The sequence below is a fragment of the Myotis brandtii genome, unplaced genomic scaffold (genome assembly GCF_000412655.1).
Source record: "Myotis brandtii unplaced genomic scaffold, ASM41265v1 scaffold165, whole genome shotgun sequence".
NCBI lineage: Eukaryota > Metazoa > Chordata > Mammalia > Chiroptera > Vespertilionidae > Myotis > Myotis brandtii.
The window spans coordinates 10,643,548-10,659,187 of record NW_005356042.1 but is presented as its reverse complement, the minus strand read 5'-3'; the positions used below and the strand labels follow the sequence as shown (position 1 = coordinate 10,659,187).

The following is a 15,640-nucleotide window of genomic DNA, read 5'->3' as shown; positions in this document are numbered from 1 at the left end:
GAAATTCGACATTTTTAAGCGTAAAAATATCTATGATGTTAACACCTTCAGCAAATTTGACATATGAAGTTTTGAAGCTTGTTGTAATACAACAAAATAGCATACATATCAAATCGCATATATATCAACATGTGTAACTCCATCTATTGAAAAAAATCCGCATTAACTGGTACACCTATTTATATTTACGTGTGTATATAATATCCCAAAAATATCCACATATTACAGTTAGCTGAATTAAAATATAATTTGGGATTGTAAATATGCTTAAACTATGAAGAACATTCACTATCGAAGTCAGTGTCTGAGCTCAAAAAGTTTCACTTCTATTCCGATTACGTAAGTGAAAACCTGAATGATTTAACTTTCTTAAGGATGCCATCCATGTGCCTTACTGATCAAACTTTCACCTTTCCTTGTTTTTCCTCTTTTCTAACTTAGCATGACAGAAAAACAGTATCAGTGGTTTCTTTTTCATGATATTAAAGGTGACCAAAAAGTACTTAATATTATCAGGCAATTAGATTTTTGCTTAAGAAAAATCACATTTATGAATGACTAAAAGGAAACATTTTCTTGGAACCTTTCCTTGTTATGGCTTCAATTACCTTAAAACAAGCAAAAACTTTCAATAAGTTAAAATTCACATCTTCACAAATACTAGCATAGTCACTAAATGATATATTAACAGCAAAATAAAAAAACATTAATGAAGTTGAATGTTTTATTATTAAACTTTCTTATTTTCCTGTGAGGCTGCTACTTCAGTGTATAAAAATAGCACCAGCAAACTCAGTAATTGCTAAATTAAGACAGTATTGTTCATCATCTGACACCGTAACAACAAAAACTTTTATCTACTGCCTGTTATTTCCAATGGAAAGATCATTAAGTATTGTGACCCAAATCCAGAGACCGATGTAAGCAAGTTACAGTATTATATAAGGCTAAGATAACAATGTTATCCTTGAAATGTAATTTTTATTACTAGATTTTACCATAGATAATTTCAGGAATTCTGAATATTTTAACTGTAGCCTAGCCTAAAAACCATAGGGTGTTGTGGAAAAGATGCACATTGTATTTATCTGCCGTCATTAGATGGTTAAGGGGTATTTTCATCCAGTAGCATTGTTGTGGTTTCTTTTTTCATTGGAATTATTAAATCTTTCATCCACCACTAATTTAAGACAACTATGCTAGATAATTTGTTTTAGACTACTTTATTTAGGTGGGTTCATTTTCACTCCTCAATAGATTTTATGTATTTCTCATATGCTTCTTCACTCATTAGTTCATCTAGTTCTGAAGGGTTACTCAGTGTCATCTTGATCAGCCAACCTGCAACCAAAGAAAAGTATCTTATATTCCAAATTACCTTTTTAAAGAGTTAAAGTCAAATTCATTAAAAAATGTAAAATAGTTTTATTTTAAATTAGCTTATATTTAGTATTATTTTGTATTTGTTTCAGATGCACAGCATAGTGGTTAGACAATCATATGCTTTATACAGTGATCTCCCCCTGATGTTTCGAGTACCCAACTAACATATATACAATTATTACAATATTATTGATTGACTTGATTTCCTATGTTGACTATTTTGTAACTACTAATTAGTACTTCTTATTCTCTTGACTTTCTCACCCAACCCTCCAAATGCCTCTCTTAATCAGTCTGTTCTCTGTATCTGTGAGTTGGTTTCTATTTGTTTGTTCATTTATTTTATTTGTTAGATTCTACATGTAAGTAAAATCATATAGTATTTGTGTTTCTTTGCCTGACTTATTTCACTTAACATAATATCCTCTAGGTCCATCCATGCTGTCACAAATAATAAGATTTCATTCTTTTTTATGGCAGAGTAATGTATATGTGTACCACAGCTTTTTTTATCCATTCATCTATTGATGGGCACTTGTGTAAATAATGTACAATGAACATAGGGGTGCATATATTCTCTTGAATTAATACTTTGGGTTTCTTTATTTCACTTAACATAATATCCTCTAGGTCCATCCATGCTGTCACAAATAATAAGATTTCATTCTTTTTTATGGCAGAGTAATGTATATGTGTACCACAGCTTTTTTTATCCATTCATCTATTGATGGGCACTTGTGTAAATAATGTACAATGAACATAGGGGTGCATATATTCTTTTGAATTAATATTTTGGGTTTCTTCGGCTATATACCCAGAAGTGCAATTGTTGGCTCATTAGGTAGTTCCATTTTTAATTTTTTGAGGAACCTCCATACTGTATTCCATGGTGGCTGCACCAATCTGCATTCCCACAAACACTGCAATAGGATTCCCATTTCTCTACATCCTTACCAACACTTGTTTTAAAATAAATTCTTTAGTGTCTCAAAATTAATGTAGTATTATTTACCTCAATGACTCATTTGTTCAAGGAATTTTAAGTTTTAACACTAAGAATTAAATTAATATCCTTGCATATCATTATCGAAAAGATTACAACTAGAATAGATTCCACTATAATGGATTAAGAACTGTTAGATTGTTATAAGCATCAACAAATGACACTGAAAACTTTACATAGGGATCCAAGTATACAAAAGACTAGGTATATCTTTCATTAACAAGAGGAACACCAACACTGTTAACTACTGATGTGAAGGACATAGAAAGTAGAGAGTTAGAAGGGCTTGGTGACAGGCAACAGAGAACTACAACCTAATCCTAATTTTACCATTTATGGATGTGTTACCTTAACAGATAAATCCTTTCTGGGCCTCATTTCATCTACAAAATGGAGAAAACTGCTACTAGCCTACCTCACTGGGTAACTATAAAGATGAATATGTGAGAAAACTGAAAATTAATGAAATAAGTATTATTCTATTATCACCTACATCACAATATAGACACTTTATGTTTGAAGAAGTAAATACTTTGCAAGTGTTTAATACTAAGAACCCTATAAAACAAGGCCATGCTTTATTTTATCAACAAAGATCTTAATAAACATAACCTTAGATATTCAGCTAATCTGTGCTTTCTTTATTAAAAGCAGAACATCTCTATTTAGTACCAAAAAGTGCAAAGAGATAAAGTCACAATTCGCTAAATCTTGCTTTTCACTCTAGATTAACAACTTACCATCTTCATAACAAGATTTGTTGACAAGTCCTGGATTTTCTACAAGCGCTGTATTAATTTCAGTTACTTCTCCTGACAGAGGAGAATAGAGTTCACTAGCAGCTTTCACACTTTCCAAAGCACCAAACTCATCTAAATTAAGAAAATGAAAGAAAATGTTAAATGTCAAAAGTTAATGACCTGAAAATGCCAATATAGAAAATTGGTCATTTCAAGTACAATCATGATAAAATTCCAAGTATCTTTATTTAAAAATAAAATAGATTTTGTCATGTTTGTATCACCTATGAGAAGGGTATCAATATCCTCAATAAAGCAGACCTATTTCTGTATTTAGACAGAATAAACAAATGGTGATGTATCTGAATACCAGAAGTGCTTGAATTCACTAAAACTCAATCTTCTTTCAATTTACTATGGCTCAGAAAAAAAAAAAAATTCAGAAGATTCCAGTAGCAGTAAAGTACCTCAGACCAACCTTTCTACAGATACACCAAAACAAAAAACAAAAAACAAACAATTACATGAAGGATCTGTAGGATAACCAAAAGGAGAGTTAATATTTGGAAGAAAAAAAAAGGGACCCAAACTGAGATCTTCTTTTATACAATGCATACACTGATAACACCATGCTATCCAAAGACCACAGTGTAATTAGAACACAAGTAGAAAACCAGTCTTATTTCTTTGAAGGGTCAAAGGATGAAGTATGGGGCTGCCAAGGTGGCTGGAAAATGAGGATTTCCTAGAAAGAAAGGAGGATGGAAAAGAGAAAAAGTAGTCAGCAAAAAGATCCCCAAACGACCTACAGACCCACCTGATAGAATTACCAGAGAACCTTAAAATAGCTATTATAAGCAGACTGGATATAGTAAAACAAAGGATCAGTGAACATGAAGAATGATAATCTGAAATTAACCAATCTAAAGAACTGTTAAAAAAAAAAATAAAAAAAAGGCTGGGTCTAGCTGGATTGGCTCAGTGGATAAAGCGTTAGGCCTGCAGACCGAAGGGTCCCAGGATCCATTCCTATGAAGGGCATGTGCCCAGGTTGCAAGGTTGATCTCCAGTAGGGGCGTGCAAGAGGCAGCCAATCAATGATTCTCATCATTGATGTTTCAATCTCTCTCTCCCTCTATCTTCCTCTCTGAAATCAATAAAAATATATATTTTTTAAAAAGGCTGAAAAATTAATAGAGCCTTAGTCACCTATAAGACAATATCCAGTGGTCTGAAGTGAATGATGAGAATACAAAATACCAAAATATTTGGGACCTAGAGGCCCAGTGCACGAAATTCGTGCACAGGTAGGCTCTTTAGGCCTGGCCAGTGATCAGGGCCAATCGGGGCCTTCCGGCTGCTGGCTGGAGACTTCCTTCCTTCTGCACCGCCCCCTGGAGGTCAGTGCACATCATAGTGAGCGGTCGAACTTCTGGTCGGTCAAACTCCCGAGGGGACAATTTGCATATTAGCCTTTTATTATATAGGATAGCTAAAATGGTACTTAGAAGGAGATTAATGTCTTTAGCTTTTGTTTAAAAAGAACATCTTGAGCCGACCACTGGTTTGGCTCAGTGGATAGAGCGTCGGCCTGCAGACTGAAGGGTCCCAGGTTCGATTCCGGTCAGGGGCATGTACCTTGGTTGCGGGCACATCCCCAGTAGGGGGCGTGCAGGAGGCAGCTGATTGATGTTTCCCTCATCAATGTTTCTAACTCTCTCTCCCTCTCCCTTTCTCTCTGTAAAAAATCAATAAAATATATTAAAAAAATAAAAAGAACATCTTGACTATACAATCAGTCTGCAGACAGAGGTGGGTCTCTGGAGGCTTTGAGTCTTTGCCTAATCAAATTAGTCAGAAACAGCATTATACATTGTCCTGCACTGAAGATTGGGAGGAGGCATAACAGATCTACCTAATACATAGTCACAAACCCATACAGGCAGCCAAAATAGGCAGACAAAACAAAACAAAACAAAACCCCAAATGAAAGAACAAGAGAATTCTCCAGAAGAAGAGCTAAATGGAGATAAGAAATTTATCAGACATAGAGTTGAGAATAATGATGACAAAGATACTTAACAGCATGAGAAAACATATGAAGAATGACATAGCACTAATAAAGAACAATGGAAGGAACACACAGTAGATTAGGGGAAGCTGAGGATTGGATCAGTAAATTAGAAGACAGGGTAGAAAAAAAATCACTCAATCAGGGAACCAAAAAGTAAAGAACAGAACAGCTTAAGGGAGCTGTTGGACAACATCATATGTAACAATATTCACATAATAGATGTGCCAGCAGGGGAAGAAAGGGAGCAAGGGTTAGAGAATGTGTTTGAAGAAATAATGGTAGAAAACTTCCCTAACTTGGTGAAGGAAAAAGTCATACAAGTTCAGGAGCCACAGAGAGTCCCAAACAGGCCCATCCCCAGACACATCATAATTAAAATGCCAAAAATTAAAGACAAAGAGAGAATCTGAAAGGCAGCAAGAAAAAAGCAACCATAAGGCTGTCAGATGTTTTCTCATCAGAAACTACAGGCCAGAAGGGAATGGCATGAAGTATTCAAGGTAATGAAAAGCAAGGATTTGAAACCAAGATTGTTATATCCAGCAAGGCTATTATTCAAAACAGATGGTGATGCCCTAGCCAGTTTGGCTCAGTGGATAGAGCGTCGGCCTGGGAACTGAAAGGTCCCAGGTTCGATTCTGATCAAGGGCACATGCCCGGGTTGTGGGCTCGATCCCCAGTGGGGGACTTGCAGGAGGCAGCCGATCCATGATTCTCTCATCGTGGATGTTTCTATCTCTCCCTCCCTCTTCCTTCCTCTCTGAAATTAATAAAAATATATTTAAAAAAAAAAAAAGATGGTGAAATAAAAAGCTTCCCAGACAAAAAAGGGCAAAAGGCGTTTATTACCACCAAACCAGCACTGCATGAGATGCTACAGGGACTGCTATAATGAGAAGAATAAAGAGACAGTGAAACATAGGCATAAATAATTAAAATGGCAACAAATAAGTACCTATCTATATATATAAAAGCCGAAGCAACGTCTGACCGGTAGCTATGACGCGCACTGACCACGAGGGGGCAGATGCTCAATGCAGGAGCTGCTGAGTGACAGCAACTTTGCAGAGTGCCCTCTCGCACTCCAGGACCCCTTGGGGGATGTTGGACTGCTGGTTTCGGCCTGATCCCTGCAGGTCAGGCCAAGGGACCCCACTTGCCAGAGGGACCCCACTCACTCTGCAGACATCCTTCGAGCCCCAGCACCACCCCAAGTGTTGCCAGCCGGGGAGGGACCGCGGGAGGTTGGCCCCAGGGTGTGTCCGGCCCATCTCACCCAGTCCCACCCCGCCGGCCACCTTTTAATTAATTTCTTTTCAATGTGCACGAATCTTTGCACCAGACCTCTAGTCAATAATAACCTTAAATGTAAATGGATTAAATGCTCCAATCAAAAGACATAGGATTGCTGAATGGATACGAAAACATGACCCAATTATACGCTGTTTACAAGAGACCCACCTCAAAATAAAAGACTCAGGATGAGAGTGAAGGAATGGAAATTTTCCATGCAAATGGAAACGAGCAGGGCATTACACAAAACTATAAAGGTCACTACTTAAAACTAAAGGTATCGATCCAACAAGAGCAGCGGTTCTCAACCTGTGGGTCACGACCCCTTTGGGGGTCAAACAACCCTTCCACAGGGGTCACCTAAAACCATTGGAAAACACATATATAATTACATGTTGTTTTTGTGATTAATCACTATGCTTTAATTATGTTCAATTTGTAACAATGAAAATACATCCTGCATATCAGATATTTACATTACGATTCATAACAGTAGCAAAATTATAGTTATGAAGTAGCAACGGAAATAATTTTATGGTTGGGGGTCACCACAACATGAGGAACTGTATTAAAGGGTCGCGGGATTAGGAAGGTTGAGAACCACTGAACAAGAGGATATAACTCTGGTAAACATATATGCACCCAATAAGGAGCATCTAAATACATAAAAAAACTTCTGGAAGACTTTAAGGGAGAGATCAACAGCAATACAGTCATAGTAGGGGACTTTCACATCCCACTGACTACTGGATAGATAGATCTTCCAGACAAAAAAATTAACAAGGAAATAGTAACTTTAAAGGACACACTGGATCAGATGGATTTAATTGACATTTATAGAATATTTCACCCCAAAGCTGCAGAATATACATTCTACTCAAGTGCACATGGGTCATGCACATTCTCAAAGATAGATCACATGTTAGGACACAAAACAAGTCTATATAAATTCAAGAAGATTGAAATCATATCAAGCATCTTCTCAGATCATAATGGAATGAAATTAGAAATCAACTACAGTAAAAACACTCAAAAACATTCAAATACATGGAGGCTAAATAACATTTATTAAACAATGAATGGGATACCAATGAGATCAAGAAGGAAATTAAAAACTTCCTGGAAGCAAATGAAAAAGAACGTACAACAACCCAAAATTTCTGGGACATAGCAAAAGCAGTCCTGAGAGGGAAGTTCATAGCATTATAGGCCTGCTTCAAAAAACAAGAAATATTAATAATAAACTATCTACAGCTTAAAGAATTAGAAAGAGAACAACCAGAAAAGCCCAGAATAAGTAGAAGGAAGGAAATAATAAAAATTAGAGCAGAAATAAATAGCATAGAGAATAGAAAAACAATACAAAAGATCAATGAAACCAAGAGCTGGTTCTTTGAAAAGATATACAAGATTGATGTACCTTTAGCCAGGCTCATCAAGGACCCAAATAAGTAAAATCAGAAATGAAAGCAGTGAAGTAACAACTGGCACCACAGAAATACAAAGGATTGTAAGAAAATACTATGAACAACTATATGCCAACAAATTGGATGATGTGGATGACATGGACAAATTCCTAAAAAAATAGTCTTCCAAAACCAAATCAAGAAGAATCAGAAAACGTGAATAGGCCAATAACAACCTGATGAAATAGAAGCAGTAATCAGAAAACTCCCAGCGTGGCACAGTGGTTGAGTGTTGACCTATGAACCAGGAGGTCACGGTTCAATTCAGGGCACATGCTTGGTTTGCAGGCTCGATCCCCAGTAAGGGGCATGCAGGAGGCAGCCGATCAGTGATTCTCATCCTTGATGTTTCTATCTCTCTCCCTGTCTAAAACCAGTAAAAAATATATATATTTTTAAAAAGCTTTTCATAAAAAAAAGCTTAAAGAAATGAAAAGGTAAAACCACAAGCTATGAAAAAATATTTACAAAATATATATCTGATAAAGAATTTGTATCTAGAATATATAAAGAATGCCTAGCTCTGGCCAGTGTTGCTCAGTGGTTAGAGTGCCGACCCATGCATAGAAAGGTCTCAGGTTTGATTCCTGGCCCCAACTGGGGCACATGCAGTAGGCTATCAATTAATGTTTTTCTCACATCAATGTTTCTGTTTCTGTGTCTGTCTCTCTCTCCTTCCCACCATCCCTTCCATTCTCTCTAAAATCAATGGAAAAATATCCTCCTATGAGGATAAACAAACAAAAAGAATGCCTAAAAGTCAATGGTAAAAAAACACACACAAAAAAACGAAATTGGTAAAAGACTTGACTAGAGACTTCACAAATAAAGATGTTAGTAAAAAACAACAATAATGTTCCTGAGGAAATTCAAGCTTAAACCACAATGAGATCTATAGCTTCTGGAAAACTGAGTCTCATATTGTTGATGAGAATGTAAATGGTACAAACACGGAAAACTGCTTGGCAGTTTCTTATTAAGTTAAACTTATACCTACTCTATGAGTCAGAAATACTACTCCTGTATGTACTTACCCAAGAGAAGTGAGGACATACATTCACAAAAAGAGGCTTATACAAAACAGTTTATAGTAGCTTTATTCATAATAACTCCCAACTAGAAATAACACAAAAATCCATCAACAGGAGAAAGGATAAAAATGTGTCTATTCATACAGTGGGACACTCTTCAGCAACTAAAAATTTACTACTGCCCAGCTGGAGTAGCTCAGTGGTTGAGCGTCAGCCTTTGAACCAGAAGGTTACTGTTCAATTCCCGGTCAGGGCACATGCCATGTTGAGGGCTTAATCCCTTGTGGGTGGTGCACAGGAGGCAGCTGATCAATGATTCTCTCTCATCATTGACGTTTCTATCTATCTCCCTTCCTCTCTGAAATCAATAAAAAAAATCTGATCAACATGAATGCATATCAAAAATCATGACATTGGATAAAAGAAATCAGACAATTGGGAAGATTCATGCAGTATGTCATTGGATTGTATACTTAAGATCTATGTATTTTCATATGTATCAATTTAAAAATATGTTTTGTAGAAAGTTTTAAAAAGGCATTTTTAAGTTAAGTATATTACCAGCATATTTATATTAGTAGAATTTTTTAATGCACAAAAAGGCTCATGACACTCACTTACTATAAAGAGATGTTCTGAAACTTATGGTCTGCTTGAGTAGCAGAGTGGGTACACAGTAAATAAAATAACTTGAGAAAATGAGAACTGTGCATTGATGTATAGAAAAAAAGATTATTAATCACACTGGGGGTTTTATTATGACATCAGAAATGGTTTCTAGGAAGCCCTTCAAAAAGAGGGATGTGACTGACCAGGATGTTGAGAGACAGGAAGCAGAAAAATATCAAACAAGATAAACGATGGGGAAAGTTTAAGCAGAAAAAGAGATGGCTAATACTGTCAAAGATACTTACATTATGCTAAATTTCATTTAATACTATAACTCTATGAAGTAGATACTATTATTATTATCCTAACTTATAGATGAGACCTAGATTATGTTTGTTCCTCAAAATCACACAGCTAATATTTTGTGAGACCAGGCTTGAAAACCAGGTTCTGACCCTTTTTAGCTCATATGCTTTACTACCTCAAAGAAAAGCAGATTTTACTTTTTAAACTTAATAGGCCTCAATATGAATATGTGGAGAGCAAAGAGGCTAACACCCATTTCCCTCTACTTCTTCCTACCTTCCATTATAATGTCTTAAAATGCTCATTATTCTCTTTGCCATCATCCTTAAAACTAGGGGTGGCAAATATAACCCATATCTGGCTAATGAGATGTAAGAGAATAAAAATGAAAGCCTGTCCATCTCTTCCTGCTTTTGGACACTGTCATTTGAGAATGTGACAGTGTCTAAGATTTTGCTGCCATGTTGTGAACTGTGACACACTGAGGCAGAAAAAGTACTAAAAGAGGTCATGTCCTTCACTGAGCCACTCAACCAATCCTCTCTTCACCTATGTCCAGACCATTTGTACTAGTATAAGATATAAATCCCTAGCCCTGGTCAGTGTGGCTTTGTTGGTTGAGCATTGTCCCGTTGCATGCTTGATCCCCAGTCAGTGGAGGTGTGTGTGGGAAGCAACCAATTGATATTTCTCTCCCTCTCCCTTCCTCACTCTTTTAAATTTTTTGTTACTTGAGTGAAAAGCACTCTAACTGATCCTGGGTGCATAAAAGTTATTCAAGCCTTGGCCAGTGGTGTGTACGAGAGGCAACCGATATCTCTCTCTCTCTTTCTTTCTCTCTCTCTCTCTCTCTCTCTCTCTCCCTCTCTCTCTCCTCCTCCTCCCTCCCTCCCTCCCTCCCTCTTACCCTCCTCCCGCCTCCTTCCTATCTCTCTGAAATCAGTGGAAACATCCTCTGGTGAGGATTAAAAAAAAGTTATTATTCAAGGTAAAGGTTAGGTAAAGAAAATTCATAGCATGAATGATGACAAACCAAGGTAAGAAAAATACTCACCTTGCTTGTTCAGTTTTGTCCCAATTTCAGGCAGACTACAGTAAACAACATCTCCCAATGCTTCCTAAAAACAAACAAACAAAAAACTCTAAGAAATAAAATTAAACCTCTTAATAGGAGCAAGCCAAACACCAAATCCCCTGTAATTTCAGATAGTAGTACAAATTTTACATTTGATGGGCCACATTTTTTGTGTTTTTTTCTTACAACCCTTTAAGACACAAAACTATTCTTGGCTCAGGACCTGCAAGGAAACAGGCCACTAGCTGGACTTCCCACAAGCCGTAGTGACTGGTTACAAACCGTATGTCTTCCAAAAGATTACTATCTCCTCTGAGAAGAATCATACTTTGCATTTTTTTCATTTCTGCAGCCATTTCTCCCTCAGAATTTGCTTAAATCTTACCCATTAATTCTTCAACTCATAGTCACATGCCTTATACGCCTTGAAGACCCTGACTCCAATAAGAAATTATCTCTCCATCAGGTTACCACCCAATTTACCACTCAGGTTATCCATCTTGTAATGTTTTGTATGTCATTTTCCATGTAGGTAATTACACTCATAGATAAATCCCAAGAGGTATGGACACTACACAATATTTCACAAGCACCCTGTATTGGGCTTCAGTAGGTACACAGATATACTAATGAAGATATAGTTGTCATTGACTTTCAATACCTGATATTCCAACATTTCTATAAAACATTTTATATATTTCCATCAGTTATCATCCCCTTTCCCCATAGTGCCTCACCTCCCAGAGATCTAGTTTAAAATTATTAACTGGTGCCGCCATTTGACTTAACGTTTTCTTTTATACAATATTTCAAATATGGGATCAATGGGAACAGGGGAGTTAATAGAGAAATAGATAGGCTAAATAAAAGGTTTCCGTCTGCGTAATCTGTGCCAATCTAGGTTTTTCCCTCTTCATCTCCCCTGGTCATGTGTGTATCACTGTATCCACAAAACACTATCAACACTCTACCCTTTTGCTGCTTCTTTCCTTAACTACCCCAATATGAAACGAACACATTTCTTTCTTGAATAAGGTTTGTTTCCTACCTTCAATTTTAAATGTTAACCTTTCAATATCTCTAACACTACATACTCCCCTAACCAAATTATGTTTTTCACTTGTTTCACTTAAGATTGATATTTCTCTAAGGGCCTGTAAAGGGCCCTAAATACTAAGGGCAGAATAAACAAATTTTAAAAGACAGAGACAACCCAATTTAGGTGAGAGCAGACTATTTTAACTATTTCGAGACAATCCAATACCTGTGCAAAATTGCTGATTCCCACTGTTCCAATACCATTTTCTGTTGTTATCCATTCATGTTTCTCTGTGAATTTACGCACTAAAATAGAAGACCAATATTTCAGAAAAGCAGTAGCATCACTTCTTATAATGCATTTTTTATATCAATGCTGTCAAAAGGCAAAACTTTTCCAGTATTTGGTCTGACTTATTGACATTGCCTTTCAATAGTACATGCCCTGGAAAAAATGATCGCGACTAGATGGTACATCTTAACAGTGCTATCACTTAGACAAAGATGGCTTGATGTGAACACCTTGCGTATCTTTTGGAGATTTGATTATCTGCTCTAACCTTACTTAGTCTAAATCACACACAAAAACTTTGAGGATATTTCAAATGTATGCTTATCTACTAACTGGTCTGTCTTGCAGAAAAGTCTGATTTGGAGTGATGAAATTTTGGAATGAGCACAGACTGCTCATAAATTATTTAAGCTAAAAAAATAACTTGCCTTTTTAGAGTTGACCTAAGACAGCTTCCCTGCAAGTTGGTTGCTTGCAGGCAAAGTGGAATCTTATAGGAATGAAATTGACCTAGTAAATTACAACTTAAATAAGTTCTTAAAATTCCATTTTAATGGAATTCAGGCCTGTGTGGAAGAAATAGGCTACCATCATTTAAAGAAGCAAACTATAAGATAACAGTCACCTCAGAGCTAAGCCATGAACAGGTGGAAAGTCAAGTTCTATTGATCTTTCATTGGAAAGGTTAGCCCTTGGCTTTCTTTATGAGTTTCTCTTCAAAGATATGGTCGCCCTAGCCGGTTTGGCTCAATGGATAGAGTGTCGGCCTGCAGACTGAAGGGTCCTGCATTCGATTCTCATCAAGGGCACATGCTGGGATTGCAGGCTCGATCCCCATTGTGGCGGGTGCAGAAGGCAGCCAATCAATGTCTCTCTTATTTCAATCTCTCTCTCCCTCTCCCTTCCTCTCTGAAATCAATAAAAAAAGTTTATTAAAAAAAAAAAAGATATGGACAAATATTGAACAATTCCTGGAAGAAAGACTGACCAAAATTTAAGATATGAAAAAAATTATTTAGGATTTAATGTTAAAAGTACTTGCTTTAAGAAATAAGTAATTTAAAAAATATATATATATATATATTACTTTCCAAAATGAAGTATTTTTTCCAAAAATAATGCATCAGAAGTGAACTGGAAAATGGTTCATTAATTCCAATATTTTAAAGTAAGCCTTACTGGTTCACTCTTCTCCCTTACCCAAAGATAGTTGTACTTAAAACAGCATTAAATTGCTTTGATTATACAGCTCTGATGCGCAACAGAATGTAAATAAAGTATAGCTTATTCCTTTCTTTTCCCCTTAGCATTAAAAAGCTCTTAATTTTATATTCTTCAGTAGAAAAAGTTGCAAAATCTGTCACAAAGGAATTTGCTTTACTTTGTTCCACTTCAAATAACTGAATGCTTCAGTCTATCTAATCCTTCTATTAAAAAGCTTAAGATTTGGTTCGCTGGTGTTGTTAAGTGGTTAGAGCGTTGGCCCACTGATTGAAGGGTCATGGGTTCGATTGCCAGTTAAGGGCATGTACCTCAGTTGCAGGTTCAATCCCTAGCCCCAGTGGGGGCTTGAGTTTGGGAGGCAGCCAATCCACGTGTGTCTGTCTCCCGTCATCCCTTTCACTCTCTGTAAAAGTCAATGGAAAAAATATCTTCATTCCTCCAGTGAGGATTTAAAAAAAAAAGTTTAAGGTTTATACTTGATGTCCTTCCTGACTGCAACACTGTCCCACTTTTCACTTTTTCTTGACTATTTCATAGTTCAGTTTAGAAGCTCTTTCCTGCCACAAGCCTAGTCTAGCCCTTCAAGATTGGGTTCCTGGGCCCATCCAGCACATTCCCATTGCACTCTGCACTACTCTCCTCACCATAACCCCAAACACACTCATAGAACTTAACATACTACAGATACAGCCCATTTATCAATTTTCCCCAGGAAGGTAGATTATAAGTACAAAGCAAACAAGTGCAGAGTTTACTTTATTTGTACTCCCATTTCTAAACAATGCTGGGCATATAGTAAACTCTTAAAAGTTGGAGTGAAGTAATTTTTAAAAGTTTAAGTAAAAGGGATTCTGAGCAAAATATCTAGTATATAATTATTTGGCTACAACACTGAATTCTCCCTGTCATTCTCTTACAACTCTAGAACAGGTTGTTTAAAACTAACATACCTTTTAAAAGGCTAGAGAACTATAAATATGACTTCTCTGAGCCTACTGTCCTGATTTTGGCCTTACCATCTTACCTAATTGTAAAGATAATCTTAAGAATAAGATGGCTCTCACATTCAATTTAGCAACTGAGCAAGCAAAAATTTAGAGGAAGAGGCAGCAACATTGCTAAGCTAAATGTGCCTAGGTCCACTTGACTTCAAGTCCATTTAAGCCTTTTTTCTAGGCCAGGCTATTTAGGTTCAATGATTAGTACAATTCTTTAACCCTTGGCCCAACAGGAAAAAAGTGGACAGGAGATTATGTAAATAATTACTTTCTTACTGAGCTTTGAGCCTCAGAAAATTAGGCGTTTTGAGTAATCTATGAAAGGTTTGTATTTCCCTTCTTTCAAAGTCACTAGGCAGATAAAATATATTAACATCGGTCCACTTTTTGCTGTTTATTTGATTCTATGAACTAAAATTTAATTACATTTATCAAATACTTACTGTGTGCCAGGCTTTATGTACAACAGTTACATTACTATTATTTCACCCTCCCAACAACTCTGTGAGGTAAGACTATCATTTCCATTTTCCTGATGAGGGAAACTGACTCAAAGTTTTGCTCGCTTTAACTAGTAAAAATCTAGATCCAGTGCTTTCACTTCAATTAGTGCTCTTGCTTTAATTTTACTTTAGAGTTATTGATATGATCCGTGGCGCAAACTAAAAGCCTATTATTAGTCGCCACTTTTAGGGTCCACGATGCCCACAAATGAGAGACAACCTAAGGTCAAGAAGCTTAGGGGCACTGGCCGGATTTTCCAGGAGCCAGCGGCAGACTCCTGCCCCGGACACTGCGATCACGCGTGCTCCAGGCTCCCTCCCCACCCCCCTCCCGCCTCCCTAACCTGCAGGACAAAGGCTGCGGTGTCGGCCACGCCACTTAGGGAGGGGAGGAGGGGCTGCACAATTAGAGATACCAGCAAAAAACAAGTGTGCTCGGGAGTCGCGTGGCTTGCTAGACCCGGGCGATCGGCACCCGGGACTTGAGATAAGGATCAGGCGAGGAGGGAAGCGTCCCAGTTCACCCCCACCCGAGGCAGCCCAGCTTACCCCACGTGCCCACTCAATGCTTACCCAACAGCAGATTGGGACCGGTGCGCAGCGTC

The 15,640-nt window shown here is 37.1% G+C and overlaps 1 protein-coding gene across 1 annotated transcript in view; it reads right to left on the bottom strand.

Annotated features, from left to right (window-relative positions):
- Positions 1 to 710: 710 nt before the first annotated feature.
- GCSH (glycine cleavage system protein H (aminomethyl carrier)) overlaps positions 711 to 15,640 on the bottom strand; it is a 24,993-nt gene continuing 10,063 nt past the window's right edge. Inside the window, exons 5-9 of the mRNA XM_005862702.2 lie at positions 15,609 to 15,639; positions 12,245 to 12,324; positions 10,960 to 11,023; positions 3,127 to 3,258; positions 711 to 1,341 (exon numbers count right to left, since the gene is read on the bottom strand). Of these exons, the coding sequence (XP_005862764.1) occupies positions 1,244 to 1,341; positions 3,127 to 3,258; positions 10,960 to 11,023; positions 12,245 to 12,324; positions 15,609 to 15,639 (405 nt within the window). The 3' untranslated portion in view covers positions 711 to 1,243. The remainder of the gene's footprint in view (positions 1,342 to 3,126; positions 3,259 to 10,959; positions 11,024 to 12,244; positions 12,325 to 15,608; position 15,640) is intronic.